The sequence below is a fragment of the Melanotaenia boesemani genome, chromosome 13 (assembly GCF_017639745.1).
Source record: "Melanotaenia boesemani isolate fMelBoe1 chromosome 13, fMelBoe1.pri, whole genome shotgun sequence".
In the NCBI taxonomy this organism is placed as follows: domain Eukaryota; kingdom Metazoa; phylum Chordata; class Actinopteri; order Atheriniformes; family Melanotaeniidae; genus Melanotaenia; species Melanotaenia boesemani.
The window spans coordinates 2256203-2279452 of record NC_055694.1 but is presented as its reverse complement, the minus strand read 5'-3'; the positions used below and the strand labels follow the sequence as shown (position 1 = coordinate 2279452).

Below are 23250 nucleotides of genomic sequence, written 5' to 3'. Positions count from 1 at the left end.
TGGATGAACCTCACTCTATGAAGTGAAGGGAAACTGGCAGACGGTCAACGGTATTGACAATTTATTTAAACTCATATTCTAGTCAGTTTATATTGATCATGTCACCATTTTTTCTGAAATAAAAATCTTTAAAATTAAACAACACTGAATCACTTATTGGAAGGATCACTAAATTATTTAGGGGGGCTTAAGGATATTTAAGGGGGGCTGAAGCCCCCCTTAAATATCCTTACTGGTGATTAACAGTAAAAGTGGAATCAGCTGAGTCCTCTTCATACAGACCTAGGGTATTTAAAGAGTGAGATAGAGAAAGAGAAAACTAATCTAAAGAGACAGATGGAGAAAGATATAGATAGAGATAAAGTTCTTTTTTCGTTACCATGGCTTGGCCTTTTATTGATGTCCCTGCAGAGGGCATTCGTGACCCCTACCAGTAGCAGTGGTCTCTGACGTTGTCTTGGTAGCTACAGTGCAACATATTTATAGCATATTTACATATTTACAATAGCAGTATTTTGCGGTGCTTGTACTCGAAGAGGAGCAGCTTCATGTAGACGACATGTGTAGCTAGAATGAGCACGGCTCTCATTAGCATGAAGCCTAGCGTGTCGTTAGCCTTGAAGTAGCGATGCTCAAAAATGCACTGGTCCTCCTCACGGATGAATTTGTAGGTGCCCACGTCAAAAACTGGCGGGAAAGCCATGGCCACGGATAAGGTCCACACCATGCACACCACTGCTACGCACGTCCAGAACGTCATGCGTTTTGAGTAAAAACGGTGATGTGCAATGGCCATGTAGCGCGTTACACCGATGCAGAAGAGCATGAAGGCAGCATGGAAGCAGAAGAGAACTGCCATGAAGGCTACCACTTTGCAGCTCAGCACACTGTAGGTCCAGGCTGACCCATTTCGTATAGACACCAGTACAAAGGGAAAGCAGATGGCCGAATGTATGCTGTCTGCCAGGCACAGGTCCAGCAGGAAGTAGTAAGGTGCCTTGTGGAAGGTTCGATCCCGCAGGACGAGCAGCGACACCAGCAGGTTTCCCACCAGGCTGATGCAGATGATCAGCCCCAGCAGAGCTAGATTAATATAAGATGGCTGAGGAGGACCACTGCTGCCAGCTCTCGCTTCCATTTGCCATCCCAAGAGACACTCCACCACCCCACTCCACTTCAGGAGTGTGAAAGCCAATAAGAGACCATGAACAATGAGAGGTGTGATGGGTATTGATCAGACATGACAACAAAGAATCAGTGTTACAAAACCAGGTTAGATAAAAAAAAAAATTAAAAAAAAGAAAGGCATCATGCCTTGTGACCAAAGATGTAGCCCATACATAGACATTTTTTAATGTAAAAATCCATGTGTAAGTTAAATCCCAGTCAGCATCAGACATGATGGTAACAGCCTCGGCCTTCAGATTGGGAGGTAAAATGATGTAAAATGAATGTATGAATAAATAAAGCAGCATAAAGGCCGACCAGAAGAAGAAAGCAGAATTTATTACTAACAGAACTTTGTAGAAATAACACACAGACCAACAGTGACCAAACCTTTTCTCATCTCATCGTTCTCTCAAGTCTTGGTTTTCAGGAGAGAAAATATTGTTATTGAAACAAACACACACGGGCGTTGATGGGCAAATATCTCCTCTGGGGCCCAGGCCCCCTACCACATACTCCCCGTCTCCCACACACACACTGCTGTGTGCCACTGCAACATTCCAATGGAAATACTAATTGAGATATTAATAAGGGTAAGAACATATTTAACAAAAATGAACACTTTCAACATGGCAGCAAAAGCATAAATGCTATAACAAACAATGGCGAGTCCGAACTCTCTTCATACACATAGAGAGGGTTAGGGAAATTCACAATTCCAGCAGCACATAAGTAAAAAAACAACAAAAAAAAAAGGTAAATAGGCATACGGGTAAAAAGAGCAAAATGAGTAAGAAAGAGCAACAGATATACACAGATAAATAAGAATAACGATAAATAACTAAAAGAGCTAGATATGGCTTTATATAGAATATGAGTTAAAATGATAACACTACAGACATGTAGTGTCTTTGGGCAGTTAATGTTATAATTAATGCCATTAATTTTTTAAATCACACGTTAAGTTCTTATTGTTTTTGTTGGCTGCCAGCTCTGATGACAGAGACATGGCGTCCATGTCTCTCTTCCCTGCTGCAGCAGTGCGTCTGATGTAATCAGGAGAGAGCGGGTTTATTAACATGAAGAGACGTTTTCTGTCTGGAACTCAAGAAAGAAGAAGAACCGACGTTTCTCTTTGTCTAAACCCATGCAGATGGCAGAACATCGTGATTTTTGGACAGGAAACTGCTCCCAAAAGACAGTGAGAAACATTTTATTGATTTTATTTTTTTAAACAAATGCTGTTTAATTTATGCCAGACAGCAAAGGTAAGACATGCTTTGTGACTTTTCCAAACGTGCAGCATAAATCGGGTCTTCTTCTGTCTCTGGTTCGGTGAATCTTGGTCGTAGTGAGATGAAACTTCTAGCTGTGGAATCTGTGAGATGTGAGCTTTCAGTAGAGGAGCTGTTTGTTCGTGATGCTACACCCGGAAGTCCAGATGTTTTTCCCTTAACTCGCGATAGCGGAGCTAAGAATGCAAAGTTTATTTATAGGCCAAAAATCTAGATAATGAAGCACTGAAGGTGCATGGATGGAAGTTATTGTGCATGTTGTGAATATTTCTCTCTCTTCACCATCTTCATTTCTGACATTTCCTGAGCATTTAATAAAAGTCCGTCCATAACTTTGTGAGTTATGCTGCTGACAAACAGAAAACACCAGCGAATACTACGAGCAGAAACCTGAGACAGAAAGTCTGAACTTGTGCCGACCGCTGATGAAATCATTTTATTGTTGATGATTCCTGCTGATTCCTGATCCCAGTACAGACTGGCAGACCAGCTGCTTTCTGTTCCTGCTGATGCCAACTCTTCCCTATTTTTGAAGGTTTTTCTTATTGTTTTACATCGACCACAAACATGAAGCGGTTTCAAGTTTGAAGATGTTGTGAAGGCCGCGCTCTTCAATGGGTGGCGTGAACACTGCTCCAGGCCAGAGAGCGTTGCTAAGGCAACGGACAGGGAGCAGAGGCCCTTATCTCGACAGATAACACCTGCTGGAAACCACCGCTTTTGCTCTCAGTGAGTGAAGAGGGAGAGAAGTTTATTAAAGTTTGAATCTATGACTGTTATGGCACACATGATGTGAGATGATGTTTTAATCAAAAGACTGAGTTTATGGACTGCCTGATCAATACTCAGTTATGTCTTTCTATGAGTTATGTATTAACATTCACATTTCATATATTACTGTTTGCTTGCTTATTTACATTATTATCCTTAGATTTAGTGATGTTCATTAGGTTTTGGTTTTGATTAATAGAGCTACAGCTTAGTTGTTATTATTCTGTAGTTTACAGAGAGTGCATTCACAAATAAGGTACAAATAAGAGACAGAGTTTTTTACACTACTGAAGAAGTGAAGAGAGGCCCAGAAGGTCTGGGAGAAGGGAGTAACCTGTTATCTGCTCGCTCCGAAGCAGAGCGGAATTTCCCAGCAAACTCAGAAGATATTAACAAGCAGCCTTTGTGTAGAAAACTGTAAGGATAGATAGATAACGGGGCAGGGAAAAGTTTCTTCTTTCCTTCAGCCCTGATGCAACCCAGAAGGAGGGACCAACTTGCAGATGCCCACATATGCTTTTTCTGCTGATGGAAAAATACTAAGTGGGTTGGTTTTGAGTGTTTTTTCTGCTAGTGGGAAGGTACCAGATGGGATGGTTTTTAAGTTATGTATATATATACTGGTGATATTTTGAAGAGAGTCAGATTGTCCGGAGATTTTGAGGAGCTGCTGCGGAGATTTTGCAGAGATTCTACAGATTTTCTAAGGAGACTTAGAGAAAACTTAGTTAGATTTTTACAGAACTTCATCCTTTGCTGGGATAGATTTTACCCGTTTGCCAAGGGAGATTTAATTATTACTCGAGAAGACTTAGACTGCGAAAGCGGAAAGCACTCCTTGTGAGAAAACTTTTACTTTATACTTATTTCTTATATTCTGCTTTTCAACCCTCACTGAAAGGGAACCCCTATAAAAAGGAATTTTATTATTTTTTCTTTCTTTTTATTTTTTCTGTATTGTACCAATAAAAGAAAACTTGAATAAAAGGGTTATAGTTAACTTCGGTTAACTTCCCAACCAAACTTATTTCTCTGATATTTCCCTACATCCACTGAGGACAGGAGAGGACAACACAACGAGCAGGTAAGCCCCAGATTCCCCAATACCCGAAGAGACATAAGAATTCGCTAGGTTATTACTTCGATACCAGGTAGTTATCCTGTTAGGACGATAGTACGGTAGCTTCATACTCCTAGACCCAAAGGCTGGCTTATCTACCAGAATAACTCCTCAGGTCTATCTCCGCATGAGCGGACGATAATAATCAGGAATTCTAAAGGGGTAAAATTGCTTATTCTCGCGCCACAAGAATCGAGGTGGAAAGGTTCGCCCATCACTTCGCGACTGGAGTCTCACCGGTCGTTAAAGATCCAAGAGAGGAAGCAACAGGACGTGAGCCTGAAAGGTCGGTCAAAGAACTGACAATAGGGTAAATATTCGTCACCGGTTTCAACAATGTGAACATTATGGAAGCTTTCAAAAAAGGAAGTTTGAAAATCATGGAGCCTAAAAACGGCATAAATCCACAATGAAACTAAAACTAAACCAGGTCTGTGTTGTAGAGAAAACCTTAAAAATGTACAAGTAATAAAGAACAGGTACTTCTTCCCACGGTATTAAAAATAGGCAGGTACTAATTTCTCACTTTCCTAATTAATCAGATACTGTTCCACACATTTTCTTTCTACCTTTCTCTTCAGGGTCTTCTCCTGCGTGTTCTTTGATGGATCAAAATATGACAGACTACTTCTCTCAGTTAACTAATATAGTAATTACAATAGATATGAAAAATGTACAAATACAGAATTCTGGATTCGTATTATCTGTGCCCTGGACTAATACAATACGGAGTCTGCTGCTGTTACAGTCAGAACTCCCTCTAACTGATCCTGGAATCCTTATATTGATACATTGCAGCTGACGTCACAGACGCGTTCCACTGCGTTCGAATGCTTGCCGCCACCATATTGAGTACCTGCGCTGAGTACCTGAACCATGCAGGTAGTCGGAGATGCCGTCAAAATGCTGTGCAGTTGGGTGTGACAAAAAGAAAGGAGACGGAGATATAGCTTTTTATCGATTACCAAAGGAAGAAGAACGTCGTCAGAGATGGCTTTCAGCGATCAGGAGGGTTAACTGGACGTCTGTACAGTGTACATTTCATATCAGGTGAGTTTCAATGCAAGCTAGGAGAGCTAGCTTTAGCTAGCGGGGTCTGATGAACAAACTTTTTAGAGAAGTAAGTGATTAGATTAGACCCTTTGTGCCACAAATGCATTGATTTACAGTTTTCAGTTTCTGTAAATGCTGCTAGTGCACAGACGTGGCCATAAATAAAACAGTAGGGAAACCGATTAAAATATCCGCTGCTGTTTTACCGATCGTCAGTTAGACAGCACAGACTGCAGAGAAGCGTCCTTTGGCAGCTTAGCTTGTTGTAGTGTATGCTAACTTTTGTTGCTGTAGACCGATATGTAAGCTAAGCTAACAACTGCTGTCTCTGTTGAAAGATCTTCATATGAAATGCTAATCAAATGCATTTGATTAGCTGCAATGTATCAATAGGTCTGAATATACACAGTTTTGCTGACTAATGCTGCAGTTGCAGAAGTTGGGCCACATGCAGTCACAGGTCGACCACATGCAGATGTTTACCCCCCTCCTTGTGACATCCATTCATTTGGTGGCTTCTTGTGTTCTGGAAAACAGGGACAAAGAAACCATACACAGGCAAACAAGGGATTTACCCTGAACTCCGGTTGACCTAGAAATTTCCCCCTAAGTGTAACATCTCACATGTTGTTTTACCAGCAGACACAATTAGTCAGCCCCCACATGCTCTTCTCACTCACCCCATATGAAAAATCTCATTGTTGCTTAAGCACACTGTTAGTAAGTACATGAGCTTAAAGATAAGAGATATTTAATATGATAAACAGAGCAATATAAATAAGTATCACACTTCAGTAATTCCTTGATGAGTATCCCAATAAATTTATTTACAGTAACGGATACGCATCTGGGACTGTAACAGCAATTATCTTTCGGTAGTCTGTAATAAACCGGGGCAATCCATCAGGTTTAATCGCTTAAAATATGGCGAACTCCATGCACTTTACTGGGTTTTGCTAAACCGTTTTGTAGCATATATTCTGTTTCATCCTTCGTAAGCGCTCTTTTAGTTGGATTGCAGTCATAAGGATGCTGCTTTATCAGGGTACTGTTTCTAACTACGATATCGTGTGTAATAACCGAGGTTCGAGTAGGTATGCCACTGAAAATGAGCGGATGCGACTTAGCGACTTTGTCGCTATATTTAGCGAGTTTTCAGACCCCTCTAGCGACTTTTTTCACAAAAGCAACTAGTGACAAATCTACCGACTTTTTCTGGTAGTATTGGAGACTTTGGAGACTGACGTGAATGAACATAGTTTATTCTTTTTAGTGTGGAGTCACTGCTGCGCAGACCCCTCCCCCGTCCAAAAGCATTCAGAAGAGTCTTGGTCCTAGCAGCAGCATACAGCTCTCAGCTGTAGTCAGCCACTTGTTGATATTGTGTGTGGCTGGCAAACTTACATTAGCCTCTAAGCATGCAGCAACCATAGCCACTTGTTGGGATAATTGTGTGTGAAGTTGAATTTATGCTAACTTAGATACGTTATGCTGGTCGGGCAACTTTGTTTTCAGTTTTATTACAAGTTAAATTAAAGCAGACAGAAGTATGAGCTAATCTAGAAGCTGCAAGCGAACTATAGTGAACACAAAACACCTGGGCAGCTACACATGGATGCAAACTAAAACCTAAAACGTACTGAAACAAATCATCTAGATAAAATACAATAATACGCCACACTTAATTCAAAACAGTTTAAACCTACATCTTCATACATGAAATAGGCTAAATGTGGTATGAAAGTAAGTAAAATTGTGTTTTGAATGTTTGGGGTTGCCAGAGTTTTGTGATATCAAAATGGGGTTCCAAGCTAAAAAAAAGGTTGGGAACCCCGGCTCTAGGAGTTTACATCCCAATGTATTTATTTGGTAACATAAAATGCTGTTCTGTTTGTCTTCAGGTTACCATCACAAGGACATTTGATTTAAATTGACATCAATATTAATACAAATAAATACCTGTAAACATAAAAATGTTTGTAATTATTTCTACATAAAAAATTATGTTTGAAATATGACTTAAATGGATTGTTAAATGTAGTTTAACAATGTTCTTCTAACTACTAACAATGTTCAATATTATCTGCTGTCAAAAGTAAAACAGTAAAATGATTGTCCTGACTAAAACTAGACTAAAATGTTGACAGGTTTTGTTAACTAAAACTAGACAAATAAAATTGTTTTTGGACTAAAATAAAGACTAAAATGCTCGACTTATAGTCGACTAAAACTTGACTAAAGAAAACAGGGTGAGGTTGACTAAATGTAATAAAAAACTAATGAGTGCGATTGAAACTGTACTAAAAACTGAGAAAATTTCAAAATGGCTGATAAAATTAACACTACTACAGACGCTGCACCAATCCACCTGTTGATCTTCCGCTCCATCCTTCCCTCACTCGTGAACAAGACCCCGAGATACGTGAACTCCTCCACTTGGGGCAGGACCCTATTGCAGACCCGGAGAGAGCACTCCACCGTTTTCCGGCTGAGGACCATGGTCTCGGATTTGGAGGTGCTGATTCTCATCCCAGCCGCTTCACACTCGGCTGCGAATCGCTCCAGTGCGAGCTGAAGATCACGTCCCGATGAAGCCAACAGAACCACGTCATCCGCAAAGAGCAGAGACCCAATCCTGAAGCCACCAAACCAGATGAAAAGAACACTGCTCCTCCTCAATTCGACTATCCGACTGACTCTCCTCTCCAGCACCCCTGAATGGACCTTACCAGAGAGGATGAGGAGTGTGATCCCCCTGTAGTTGGAGCACACCCTCCGGTCCCCTTGGGGGACCACAACCCCAGTCTGCCAGTCCAGGGGAACTGTCCCCGATGTCCACACGATTGCTGCAGAGGGCGTGTCAGCCCAAGACAGCCCTACAGCATCTACAGCCTTAAGGAACTCTGCGTGGGACCTCATCCACCCCCGGGGCCCTGCCAAAAAGGAGCTTTTAACCACCTCAGTGACCTCAGCCCCTGAAATGGGGAGAGCCAACACCAGGGTCCCCAAATTCTGCTTCCTCATTGGAAGATGTGTTGGTGCGATTAAGAAGGTCTTCGAAATATTCCCTACACTGCCTCACAATGTCCTAAGTCGAGGTCAGCAGCCCCCCAGCCTCACTGTACACAGTGTTGGAGGAGCACTGTTTTCCTCTTCTGAGCTGCCGGATGGTGGACCAGAATCTCCTCGAAGCCGTCCGGAAGTCATTCTCTATGGCCTCTCCAAACTCCTCCCATGCCCGAGTTTTTGCCTTAGCGACCGCTGAAGCTGCGCTCCGCTTAGCCTGCCGATACCCATCAGCTGCCTCTGGAGTCCCACAGGCCAAAAAGGCCTGATAGGACTCCTTCTTCAGCAGATCCGTTCACCTTACCTGCCACAGATCGAATCAGCCCCACCCCTTTCGTAGTGGGAGGCAGGTGCTGCTCTTTCTGTCTCAGTTTCTGACAATTCACAATAAAATAGCCAGGTTTGTGACAGTAAAAACAAGCCCTATCATCCCGATTCTGTACCTTCACAGCCTCAGCCATTTTTCTGAAACAGACTTCTTGCTCTCCGCTCCTTCCTAGTATACATTTTATGTTTATAAAACAATTTTTCATATTTTTTCATTCAAATGAAAACTTTTATTCTGCACACCCTCTTTTGATGTATTGTTTTTGAAAAATGTATTTTTTTGGATGAAAAAGTTGTAGCTATCACCTTTAAGCGATATAGAAATGCATTTCAATTTTTCAATAACAATATATTAGTCATTCATTCATTCTTGGTCAGTACACTTGACAAAATGCTTTGTGCATGTACACCAAAGTTCCTTGGGACTAGTCTTGATCCAGTATTCTTGCAGAGCCAATGGCAAAAATCATATGAAGATTTGCATGTTGTACATGTACAAATTAATGTACTTGGTTCTCTAGGGCTATATCTACTACACATTACACTTGACTACAGCTAAACAGTTGGGTTAGGGAAGTGTATTGTCAGTTTCCATTTTCCATTGGTTGTTTGGCTAACCAATTAAATTGGTTGTCCCAAAACCAATGGGTTGGTCAGTGTCTGACCATAAATTGGTTAATCTAACCAATACTGGCTTAACCAACTAGATTAGTTTTTTTTTAACAGGAGCAGGACATGAACCTTTTGCTACCAGACATCCCGCGGGCAAAACATGACAAATAATATGTATTTTACTCATCTCTCCCTTTTAAATACCTTTACATGTTCTATACCGTTGGAAAGCTAGGAGTCTTCAGACGTGAACGATGTCTCCCGTCCAGGCTACAATCATAACTGCACATTCAGTAAACACTTATGTTTGACCAGTCACCAGTGCAGTTTATCTCTGAAGCCATGCTGTTCTCCGTTCTCCAGTAGACAGGAACGCCCCTGTTCCATCAGCAATGCTCCAGTAAAACAGTTGCTCCACAACACGTCTTTTACCAACAAAAAACAGTTTTAGGCTAAAATTGAAGGATTTTAATGGTGAAAGCTTCATTGTGCATCTTGTATGTGAGTGAAGGTGTTTGTGCTATAAGAAAATTATAACTCTGGATTTCTTGGACCAGTGTCCTACAGGTTTAGCAGTTTTACTTCTGCAACACACCTGATTCAAATAAAATGGCTCTACAACAGTTTAAGTTCTGCGCCAGCATCTTAATGACCCATTCATTTGAACCAGGTGTTTTACGGCTTGGAAATATCTAAAACCTGTAGGACCCTGGCCCAAGTGGTCAGGAGTTGGTAATTCCTGGTGTAGAAGAATGACCTATGAAAAGATCCCCAGCCAAAAGAGCACTGGAGCTACTTGTGTTTCGGGGTGTGTTAGTGTAACATGAAAGGCTTTATTGTACGTAGCTATATTATAAACTCTGATCTTTCCTGTCGCTCTATAACTTGTGGTTTGCTAAAGTTTTAGCATTCACTTTTGCTGAGGCTAGCTAGCATGACAGCTTGTTTCACCACTGAAACGGTTTAAAGGAGATAATAAAAAGTTCAAACATTTTACAGGATTGAATAGTTAGGGCTCGACACACCAACAGCGATGGTCGATAGTGTCAAGCATTGTGCTGTTGGATCGCTTTTTGCCAAGAAATTTAATTGGTTATGAAATTTGAGGGAATTTTGACATTTTCAAAGCAGTCGGTGACAGACAAGGCATGAACGAATGGAAGAGTCAGAAGGTTTTGTTCGAATTGACATTAATCTTGTTGATGACTCTACTGTACACACAAAAAAAAATCAATTAATAAAAATTCATCCTATTTTATAAACAAGGAAAACAGCATGGGGAATATAGTTATTTGATGGTGGACCTCAAGGCTGATCCAGAATCCAGGACCTTCGTTCGGACAAATTCATCCTGGCTCCATGCGGCTGGCTTTCTTTACATCTCTATAATCAACTGTGTGAAGTATTATCAAGTCTAGGAAAGTCGGAACACATCTAGAATGAATCTGTTCCTCCATGGTGAAAGTGTTTGCAGACCGCGCTGTCTAGCCTGCTCTCATTGGTCCGTTAGTGCACAAAGATTTGGCTGATTGGTTTGTAGTGCCATGTGACAAGCGACAAAAAATTAAACATTTTTCTATTTTCCTTGTGTCGCGTCGTAAGCTCCCGTGGGCACGTCTACGTGTGCAACATTTCACATGCACGAATGTAAGCCTGTCAATTGGGTGGAGGAAGGGCAGCGATTGATCATCATACAAGTTCTATAGAAAATGATGGAGAAGGAGCACCGTCCCCCCCCTCCCCTGTGTCCAACCCATTATGCTGCTAATATCTGAGAGCCTGAGAACACAGGACGCTTTCCCAGGTCTTGGTGGCACAGGGAAAATCTAAACACATCTGGCAGTGCTTTTGATTATCATGGCTGATAAGAATTTTGCACTGTTATTTATGTTAATAGTGTACTTTCTAAAGTCCAGTCTGGACTTTTCAGCAGTTTCATCAAACATTTGTTTGTGCAAAATTAAATGTGTGACATGAAAATAGAAAAGATGTAATAAAAATATTTTGCTTACAAATGTTTTTCTTGTTTTGGCCTTGCTGAACTTGCTGAAGGTAAATAATGAGTTCCTCCAAACCTTGAGGAGAACACACGGTGGTAACACTAATGGAAAACTAAAATTATTCACTTTATAGACAGGTTTATGAGTTTCACCTCACAGCAAATTCTGGCCGCTGGTTACAAGGCATGAGCCACCAAATAAACTATCAGTGTTGGGGTAGTTGCTCTAAAAAAGTAATTAGTTTACTGCTTACTCATTATTTCTGTAAATTGTAATGGAATTACTTTACTAGTTACTGCATTTGAAAAGTAATGTCACTACTTATTACTTTACTTTACCATTTCTTAATTCACCATGTAGACATGGACAATTATCGCTGCCTGTCTGCATTGTGTGTATTGTAACATTGTAATCAAAATGGCTTTAAAACTACAAGAACAACATTTCTGTCTGAGGGAAGAAATTAACACACTTGTCTCATCATCATTTTATCTAGTATTTTTCTAAACCTGGGCGATTCAGTGGTCGACAGGGGGAGCATGTCTCCTACAATGAACCTGCAACTAGCTTCTTCATTTCTGTCTTACCGGCTGCTGTGCTCCAGGAAATGTTGAAAAAAAGCTTAGCTTCTCTAGGCGGGGTCGGCTGCTTGTTTAAGCGGGTCGGCTTGCGTGAAGGACTCCTTCCACTGACCAGCGAACAGGATCTTTCACAACAAGTTTGCACTGAAACTGGACTGAACTGAAAATAATATGAATATCGCCACTGACCAAAAGCCCCTGTCTCCGTCTCCAGTTTCATTTTGCTTTAGTTCGGCGCACAATCAGCTACCTCACACAAATCAATCTCTATGGCAAACGTGCACAGGCAAGCTCACACACAGGCAGCATCATGTGTGTACCACATAAAACAGATCAGAACTTTACACATAGGCAAACACAGCTCGAGTAACGCAGAAAAACAACGTTACTGTAGTCCAGTAAAGTCATTTCGTCACTGATATTTTAAGTGTAACGCACTACTTTACTTCCTTACTCACAAAAGTAATAATGCGTTACTTTGTGCTGCATACAGGTTGTTCAGTCCATATATACATATATATTTATGTGTGTACAATTGAATTTGGAGATTCAACAAAACCGCTTTGCCCTCAGCTATTTGACTTTTACATTTCTTCTGTTGTACCTTTATGTCCAGGTCTGCACACAGTTGTCTGCACAGATGTGTTCAGGCTGGACAGATCATCATCATAACTTCACACTGAAAACAAAATGGAAATTGAAGAGATCATCAAAAGACACCTGAGGATGTTACATGACTGACATGGTAGAAGCTTCTTGTCCAAGACGATGTAGAAGGTTAAAAGCGAGAAGATATGGCTGACAGGTTTCTGTAGTAGTCACAACCCTGGAGGCTGTGGCATGACGGAAACACGAACATGTCTTTATAACAATATATTTATACAACTAGAAGTATGTTTTTTGGAACAGAATTGTATCATGATGGCAAACATTGTGAATTTTCACCAGATGATGTGCCGCCTCTCCAACACTGATCATCTTGTTTTGCTTCCTACCAGCTGGTTGTGGCGTGAGAAGATGACTACATCTCTCGGCTGGCCCAGGGAACGCCTCAGGATCCCCCCGGATGAGCCTGGTGAATGTGGCCAGGGACCGGGAAGGGGTCTTCCCTGCTTAGGCTGCCCCTGCAGCTGCCCTGTTTCACTTGATAGACAGGGCTGGCCCGCAACAATCATTTCTCAGCCTTTTACTGTCTCCTGGCACCTCTGTAAGAAATACATATAAATGGTTCGAGCCTCGGCGGGGGGGTCTGAACCTGGGGGCTGGTGGCCTTTCTGTGTGGAGTTTGCATGTTCTCCCCGTGTATGCGTGGGTTCTGTCCAGGTTCTCCGGCTTCCTCCCACCGTCCAAAGACATGAATGTTTTGTGGATTATTTTTGTATGCAGCACTGCATATTTAAGTATATGTAAATCCTATTTAAACCATTCCATGTCCAAATTTTACTGTAGGAATCAATGCTTTCTTGATTGGCCAAAGGAGTCAGTCCAGAGGCAGTCTGCTTCGTGTCCTGTGTTCATTAACTGTAGCGCAGTTTTCATATCAATTCCGACTGTGTTGAAGAAAAGGAAGAGGTCTGATTAACACTTGATCGCTTGGCAACCATCAGATCAGATGTGTGTTTACATGATGGAAAGATTTAATATGATCCTGACATTGTGGACAGATTTAGAGGAAGAAAATTAAACAAAAATGATTTGATCACTTCTGCTTGGAAGGCAATCCACGACCGTATTTATTTATTTACACATGCACCGAGGAGGACTGCACTCCATTTCGTTGTATAACGTACAATGACAATAAAAGTTATTCATTCATTCATATTTTTTAACTTATCTAAACTGTTCCTGCTTTTATTTTGTTTTATTTTATATGATTTTATTATAATTTTATTCTTTAATGTACTTTTTAATGATTTTCCTGCACATGCTGTAATGTGTTTGTTTTAATTAAAGCACTGAATTGTCTTGTACATAAAATGTGACACACAGATAAACCTGCCTTTATAGATGCATTAATAACTGGTAAAAAGCTGTTTCAGTCATTCAGGTGGGAAGAAATGAGCATATGATGCGTGTTTGTTGGGCTTATTAAAAGATTTAAATACATTTTTTTTAAAGAAAAGCATGACTGGAAACTTTAGTGTCAGTATTTAAAACCTAACATGAAATCCAAGATTTCTTGCAAAAGGGTGAGTTTGTTCCACTATGGATCCAGCAATATTAAGATTTCCATCTGTTGGGAGAAAATATTCCAGATCTGTTTTATTTTGATTTCTTTGTATGTGAAGCTTTAAAATCAGAATGTACTGGGTTAACTAGGGTTATGGTTTAGTCTTAATGGGCTAAGCAGGAATTTCAGCTACAGAATATCGACATCAACATTCAGTTCTGGTTTTCATCGTTGTCTTCTAAGTCTCAAAGTTTCTCTGATTCTTTGAGACTTTAATGACATTTGTTTTGTTCATTTGTAAGTAGACAAACTTTAAATCCAGTAAAACTTTCCTCTTACATTTCTTTTGTCTTCCTACTTTTATTTAACCTTTTATTTACTGCTGCCTGAATATTTTACTAAATTTAACGTTAATTTATTGTTTTGTGTCAGATTATTTTACTTAATTTTTACACTTTGTAACTTGTGTTAGAAAAGTGCTTTGTAGAGTTATGTTGTTATAATTCTTATTAACCTTAATGTTCTTGTACAAATTCTCAAATTTACTCCACTAAAATCAAATTTACTATTAGTACAAAATCTGTACTAAAATGTATAGAAACATGTTTCCTTTCCCAGCGATGGACTGGAGACCCGTCCAAGCGGCCTCCTCAATTTCTAACTGCTGGGATGCACTCCAGCATGGAAACCCTGCAGGACCTTAAGTCCTTGGAGGACCAAATTAAGTAATCCTGATCTAAAAATAACCCTGATCTAAAGTAACAATGATCAAAAGTAATCCTGATCTAAAGTAATCTATTTAGTCTCCAAACTTTGGACCCACAGACGTTTGCCTTATTGTCCAAGTTCATTAAAAAAGCAGCTAAATAGATTAAAAGTCTGGTTATTGTCTCGGTCAGACCAGTTATTTAAAAAACCCTGATTGGGCTGTGATATCGGAGGGGAAATGTAGGAGGTGTGGAGATATTCCAGATGACACATTTAACAGTTGGGCTAATTTCCTCCCTCTGAACACCTGAATCTTTGCCACATATTGTAATGGATGCCTTCATGTTTTAGAACTTTATCTTTTTAATGTTTCCTCCAAACCTTCATTAATAGACATTATTATCTGACGGTGAACCAGGACAGGATCAGCCAGCAGGAGCTTTGAGTCCGGTCCTGGAGCTCTGAATGCAGCTGGAAGCTGGGATGGATGCTGCAGGAAGACCGAGGCTCTTCTGAGTGTTTTGGGACGGGGGAGGGCCGGCACAGCACCCACCCTTCATTAAGAAGAGAAAACTATACTCATGCCAGTGTCCAAAATAATCCACTAGATTTGTCTCTACTTGCTTTTATGAAACAAAGTCACTAGAGGGTCTGAAAACTCACTAAATATTGCGACAAAGCTGCAAAGGTGGCAACTCTGGCAACCCGAGCTCTTTTTAGAGAAGTAAGTGATTAGATTAAATCCGGACGCTTCTCTGCAGTCTGTGCTGTCGTAATAATAAACTGACGATCGGTAAAACAGCAGCGGATATTTTAATCGGTTTCCCTACTGTTTTATTTATGGCCACGTCTGTGCACTAGCAGCATTTACAGAAACTGAAAACTGTAAATCAATGCATTTGTGGCACAAAGGGTCTAATCGGATTTAATCTAATCACTTACTTCTCTAAAAAGTTTGTTCATCAGACCCCGCTAGCTAAAGCTAGCTCTCCTAGCTTGCATTGAAACTCACCTGATATGAAATGTACAGCTGTACAGACGGCTACTTGCAGTCGGCGTCCAGTTAACCCTCCTGATCGCTGAAAGTCATCTCTGACGGCGTTCTTCTTCCTTTGGTAATCGCTAAAAAGCTATATCTCGTTTCCTTTCTTTTGTCACACCCAACTGCACAGCACTTTGACGACATCTCCGACTACCTGTGTGGTTCAGGTACTCAGCGCAGGTACTCAATATGGCGGCGGCAAGCATTCGAACGCAGTGTGAACGCGTCTGTGACGTCTGCTGCAAGGCATCAATAGGCAGTGGCCGTAACACACTGACAGATGTTGAACTAGCTTACAGTGCCTTGCAAAAGTATTCACCCCCTTGGCCTTTTACCGAATTTGTTACATTGTAACCTCTAATTTGAATAATTTTTACAAATCAGAATTTTATTTGATGGATCTGCACAAAATAGTCCAAGTTTGAAGTGAAAATGAGAAATATAAATACAAAAAAGACATTTCAAAAATGAAAAACTGAAAATTGCCATGTGCATATGTATGCACCCCCCCAATGTCAGTACTTTGTAGAGCCACCTTTTGCGGTGATCACAGCTGCAAGTCGTTTTTGATAGGTCTCTACGAGTTTACCACATCTTGCCACTGGGATTTTTACCCATTCTTCAAGGAAAACTCCTCCAGCTCCTTCAGGTTTGATGGTTTGCGCTTATAAACAGCAATCTTTAAGTCTGACCACAGATTCTCAATTGGATTGAGGTCTGGACTTTGACTAGGCCATTCCAACACATTTACATTTTTCTCCTTAAGCCACTCAAGTGTTGCTTTAGAAGTATGCTTGGGGTCATTGTCCTGCTGGAAGGTGAACCTCCGTCCTAGTCTCAGATCACTGACAGGTTGATAGAGGTTTTGCTCAGAATACTTCTGTATTTAGCACCATCCATCTTTCCCTCGACTCAGACCAGTTTCCCAGTGTCTGCCTGCTGAAAAACATCCCACAGCATGATGCTGCCACCACCATGTTTCACTGTGGGGATGGTGTTCTTGGGGTGATGGATGTGTTGGGTGTGCGCCAGACATACCGTTTTCCTTGATTGGCCAAGAAGCTCACTATTTTAGTCTCATCTGACCAGAGCACCTTTCTCCATACATTTTGACAATCTCCCACGTGCCTTTGTGCAAAGTCAAACATGCCTTTCTTATTTTTAGCAGAAAGGTAATGGGCTTTCTTCTGGCCACCCTTCCTTAAAAGCCCAGCTCTGTGGAGGTGTACGGCTGATTGTGGTACCTATGGACAGATACTCCAGCCTCTGCTGTGGAACTCTGCAGCTCCTCCAGGGTTACCTTCGGTCTCTGGGCTGCCCCTCTGATTAATGCCCTCCTTGTCCGGTCTGTCAGTTTTGGTGGGTGGCCCTCTCTTGGCAGGTTTGTTGTGGTGCCATGTTGTTTCCATTTGATGATTGTACGGTTTTACCGGACTAACTACCTTTAGTTCCCATAGCTCCCATCGTATAGGGGGTGTTTAGAACTGGTGATACAGTGTCTCACTCAAACGCCAGGTTACTTATTCACTCCAGGTTTATTTCGACAAGTAGATGCTACTTGCTAATAGCACCGAACATCTCCTAGTAACCGTGTCGCTTTCAGGTAAACAACTGTAACGACACAAACAACAGAACACAAAATTAACACCAGCGTAACACTCGACGGGCAGCATACAGATCATACATTTTGTGGAAATAACCATATCCTTACAACTTTTAGATAACTCACCAGCTCAGTCTCACCAGCCAACAGTGATAACTCTGGCAATGCAGAAAAACGGGCATCCGGCACGCATGCTCGAATAGACCAACCCCTCACTACCCGACTTTACACAGATACTTTACAAAAACGCTTCACGTGAATACTGTGAAAGGACTGGCTGGTGTAATATTTCGTACACAAAGTAAACCCACATGCCATTCAAAAGAGAAAGAAAGGAAAAAATCCACACACCTCCCACTTGGGCTACTGGTCCTTGACTGAGGAGGCCACAATAAACGTCCCCAAGCAGAAAATGAGGCAGAACAATCATAAGCAACATGTAAACCCTTTGATAACGTAACAGGGGAGCATGGCTTCAGAAATGAAACACAAAGGCCTGAGACCTTACATTAAAGTGTCCACAGGTCCCTAAGCACTTCTCAAGTACTTAGAAGGGTGTCCGAAAGCCCCGACTGCTCTTCTACTGGCAGCAACACCACCAGTCTTCCTCACGTCCCTGTGGAGAATGGCGGACGTGCATGGTTCTTTACCGCCCTTCACATGGGACGGACCGATGGGAACGCTGATGCAAGGTCTTCACCTTGATGTCCCGGACGATGCCTTTATCGTCTGGCTGTGCCTCCTCCACCCGGCCCAACTTGAACCGGCCCCAAAGAGCGTTCTGGTCCGCCACCCAGACTAGATCACCGACGGAGACATTCCTGGCCGGGGAATGCCACTTTTGCTGCACAAACAAATGCGGGCCCCGCCAACTGGCTCCACCTCTTCCAGAATTTATCCACCTCCACTTGGACGGCACGCAGACGACTGAAGGAGTAGGCGGGGTACTCAAAAACCCAGGTCGTCCCCCTGGGCCCAGACCGACCCAGAAGCAGGGAGTTCGGCGTAATAACGTCCACAACCTCCTCCTGAACTTGCATCCTAGCACCGATGGGCCTTCGTTGGTTAAATTGGCAGCCAAGTAGAGAAGAGTCTGGAATTCCAGGGAGGTCAGATCACCTCCCGCCCTGACACTACATAATGCTCTCTTCAACACTCGAACTGCTCTGCAGTCCGGCCTCCTGTATCTCCCCTACTCGGTTAGCGAAGAAGGTTTGGAACCCGTAACTGTCTCGTTGGATGGCACCCAAAACGGTTTGGCTGTCCACAAAGTGGTACCACCTGCCCACCTCCAAGCGCCTACGCTTCAGCACGTGCCCCTTCAACCGGGCAGCAAAAACGGCCCCACAGATCTCCGCCTTAACCGCATCGCCCTTTTGGTTGAGCGGGGTTAACTTGGCCTTCGACTCCACCAGTCGGACGACAACGCCACAAGATGTCACCTACCGCAGGTAGAGAACTGCACCATAAGAGTCACAGCTTCCGTCGGAGAACGTGATGCCCCAGGGCTTGCCCACCCAGCCGGGGGGCGTAAGGCTCCTGGGGAACACGATCGCATTCAACCGAGCGTACTCCATGAACAGCTCAATCGCCCTCCTGCGCAGCTCATTGGACAGCGGTTTATCCCACGTGTCCCTAGATAATGTTCCGGCCTCTTGAAAGGCCTTCCTAACTAGAATGACACCCTTCTGCTTCAGGGGCGTCGCAAGACCAAGAGGGTCATAAAGGCCAGCCACTTGGCTAAGCAGCATACGGCTGGTAAGAGGGTCTGGAGTTTTCTCCTCTATTTCCCCTACGGAAAGGTCAAGCCCAGTGCGCATCTTTTTCCTCCTTATGGAGAAATTGATGGCCACCATGAGGAAAAGCTTGTCCTCCTCTACTTGGTACCCCACCCCCAGGGCCTTGTTGTCCTCGTCCCGCAACTGGTTGGGCAACACAATAGTCTCGGGTCGCCTGGTGGTGGCCTCCTGCCTCCCACTTTGGCCAGACCGCACCCAAGGCTTAAGGTAAAACCCGCCTGTCTCGAGAATGGCCTCAACCCCCTTAAGGATTTCATCCAGTCTCTGGGGGTTGTTATGGGACACCAGAATGTCGTCTACATAGGCGTTGTCCATGATGACCTGCCTCTCCTCTACTCTGTCAGTGAACTGTGGCAGGTGGGCGGTCTCTCGTATGGCAACCTGAGCGATGCAGCCGGCTGGCTTATCGCCCATGTTTACCCACACAAACGCGTAGTCCTCGATGTCATCAGCAGGAGAGGCTCGCCACGGGAAGCGGTGGACGTGCATTTCCTGCTCCTCCAACCATACCGAGTTGTACATTTTTGACACGTCACCGATTGCCGCATGCTCCCCTTCCCGGAAGCGGAGCAGCACCGCACGGATGGGGTTTAAGACATCCGGACCTTTAAGTAAGATGCCATTCAGGCTCACGCCCTTATACTCCTGGCTACTGTCCCAGACAAGCCTCACGGGGAGTAGAGAGCGAGTGCGGGTTAGGCGCTGTCAGATGGTTCACCCACCAAACAGCACCATTCCACCGTCCATTACAGCCTTGGACAGTTTAACTGCAGCCCCCGTGCCGACCATGTCATGCACCTGCCTGGCGTACGCCTGTTTCCATATTGGATCCTTCTCGAGGCGCTTCTCCGCCTTAAGGAACGCCGCCTCAACAGCCCCGCGGTTGTTAGGCAGGGTGACAGGGTCCTCCTTCGAGGGGTATTTGGCATCCCAGTGGGGCTTGTCACTATGACTGTCACTTAACTTAAAGGTAAGTCCGCCCCTAATTACCTCCAGTTCTTTCTCATCCGCGAGGGACATCTTCTTACCACCAGGGGCGCACCTCCCACAACGGCATCCACCACACGCAGGGCTGCAAGCAACACCAATGCTGTCCCACTGAAGCCACTTAACAATCTCGGCACTACTCGTGGCTGTGTTCCCAACTACCACACCATCCCTGGACCCAGAGCGATGGTCACAGATGACCTCGACCCTCTTAGACTCCTGCCCTCATGGAGCATGCGAAATGAGTTGAGGAATGACGCACAGTCAACTCAATGTCCTCGAAGAGATCTGGGTGCGCGCCGCTGACAGTCTTACCAAGCGGGACCATCCCACAACACCAAATCCCCACACCTCGCCATCCGTTGGGGGGCGAGACGACCCTCCCGGGTACTAATGAGCAACTCGACCCTCTTCGGGCGAATTAACTCCCCCGGTCTGGCATAACTCGAGAAGAACTTCCCCAGTCGTTCAGGGTCTACTGCATGGTCCACCCTAGCGATCTCCTCTAGCCCATAGCAGACCATCTCGTGGATGTCGCCACCTTCCGTGTTTTGTGGCTACTTTTAAACTCACACGGTACCTCTTTGTCTCTACCTTCACTTCCATGCCGCCCACACCATACACCACCAGTCTGATCGGCTCACCGGTTTAACCCAAGCCTCTCAGCCGCTTGATGAGTAATATAATTGGTGTCGGGAAGCTAGGTCTATGAGCGCGCCTACCCAATCCCCCTTTTTGGTTGTGACGTCCACTAACATCATCAGAACTGGGTGCTCCTTGGGGTCACCCTCGCCACTAGCCCGTTCCTAGCACATACCGTTGAAGTTACTTGGTTAGTGCAGGCTTTCCGGATGGCTTCTAGCTGCCCCGGAGTTAGACCTAGACCGGCAAACACAGCTTCCTGCTCCTCGGTTGGGCCACGGGGCTCACGCCTTACTTCTCCCCCAACCCCTACTACGGAGGAGCTGCTTTTTACCGGGGCGTTAAGGCACAGAAAGAAATGGTGGTCTGAAAGAGCACCCACCCTTTTGCACTCCTCTTTACGGCAAAGGAAGCCCTGACTACACGGACCCTCACCCCCATGGAGATCAAGGCACTTAGGGCAAGCTCTTGCCCTCTTTACAAAAGCCCTCCGTTCTGATGGGTTGGCCCTTTTGAACAACTTACAGTGGTACAAACGCCCAGCGTGCCCCCCCTCACCACACGCGCTGCAGGAGTTTCGTGGGGACTCTGCTCCTGTATTGCTCGCTGTAGCCCTGGTATTCAAACGCCTCTCTTGCTTCCGATCCCCTGGCTTCTCTTTAGGTTTCTCACGAGGGTTCAGTTCCCCGGCTCTGACAGAGCCTGGGCGTCTGGTCGCTTGCAACTGCTCCAACTGGGTCAGAATCATCTTTTGATCCTTTAGGAACCCCCATAACTTCTCAAAGCGGTTACGGGGGTTGACTTCATTGGATCCATCACACCGCTACACGAGCCACCTCTCCTTCAAACTGTCCGGTAGCTTACTTTCGATCGACCGGACCACCAACTGGTTTTCTAAAGCGTCCTCGCAACCGAGATCAATAAGGTCCAGCAGCGCCCTCTCCACCGCTCGGATCAGCTGCAGTGTTTCCATTGGTTGGTTGTCACGCATCCCTGACAACTCCTGCAACTCCAGTATGATGTCATCCGCTATCTGGGCCACATCCCCGTAGCAATCCTCCAGCACCAGGAAGACTTCACCTGCGGTGCGGCAATGAGACAACCTGAGTTCACTTTTCACTGGTTCGGCGATACTGTCTAACAGGTGGAAGAGCTGACATTCTGGGGAACCCGTGGGCTCTGCTAACGCTTGCAGGGTACCCCAATTACTCTTCCAGCGCCAGTAGCTTCTTCGGTCTCCAGACAATTTTGGTAGGCTTAAAGGTGCGAGTGCAATCCTAGGCCCCATTAACACCTGGTGGCGTGGTGGATGTGCTCCGTCCCGTGCCAGCGTTGGTCAGCAGCACAGCATGAGTCTCTCTCTGCAGCGGGATACTGGTCAAGTCAGGCACGGCCGAAGGGACCGGGGGCCGGCGAACTGGTTGACCCTGCAGGGGCGCTGGCGGAGACCTGACAGTGGCGCTGATTTCTTGTGTCTGATCAGGGCGATCCACCACACCGTCAGGCATGCCACCGCTCACTGCCATAGTTTGGTCAGCGGACAGACTTGTCCCCGCATCTTGCCCCCCACCGTCCTGATGTACGCCGCTGCCCCGGGCTTCAGCAGGAGGTTCACTGAGTTCGTAAGCTGAGGTAGTTCCCCCATCGCCCACTCTGTTTTTAACATTGCTTTTGCCACCGACAACATCCTCTTCATCACCACTACTCGCCAGACTACTAAGTTCACTGCGTGCTGACCTTCTGCACTCACGCATGTGGTTCTCTAGTGAGATCACAGTCAGTTTTCTCATCTCCTTGTGACCTTTGAGGCAAGCTCGCACAGTACTCAGTTCCTTTTCTGGAATGTAACGGTCCCAGACCCGCACAAACTCCTCTAAAGCGTCGACTCTACTTTCTGGTGAGGTACACACAGAAGTATGTTGTTCTTGGGTCATGTGACTAGTCTGGAGCCCTTCCGCCTGACCGAACACGTCTTCCACGTCAGCCTTTAGGCCGTCAAACTGACCTGAGGCACAACAAGACCATAACGACTCTTTTACTTTCAACCCCGCGCATTGATACTTTGTTCGGCGCTCATGCAGCTTTTTCGTGACATCAGCTACCTCTGCCGCAAATCCACTTGCGTCTTCTTCCTCCATAGCGGCAATATAATCAAAACTGCTATCACAGAACTCCTCATAACTGTCTTGGAGAGCCTTCATTGCAGACCTGAGTTCATGTTCAGTTAACAGGTCCAGGTTGAACGTAATGGTATTGACCCTCCTACTGAACACCCCTTGAGCACAGGACCGCTTTTTCTTTAATTCC

At 44.3% G+C, this 23250-nt stretch overlaps 1 protein-coding gene across 1 annotated transcript; it reads right to left on the bottom strand.

Moving 5' to 3' along the window:
- Positions 1-499: 499 nt before the first annotated feature.
- On the bottom strand, positions 500-1138 carry LOC121651679 (probable G-protein coupled receptor 173). Its single transcript, XM_042004042.1, has one exon. The coding sequence runs from the start codon at positions 1136-1138 to the stop codon at positions 500-502; it is 639 nt and encodes a 212-aa protein (XP_041859976.1).
- Positions 1139-23250: the final 22112 nt, after the last annotated feature.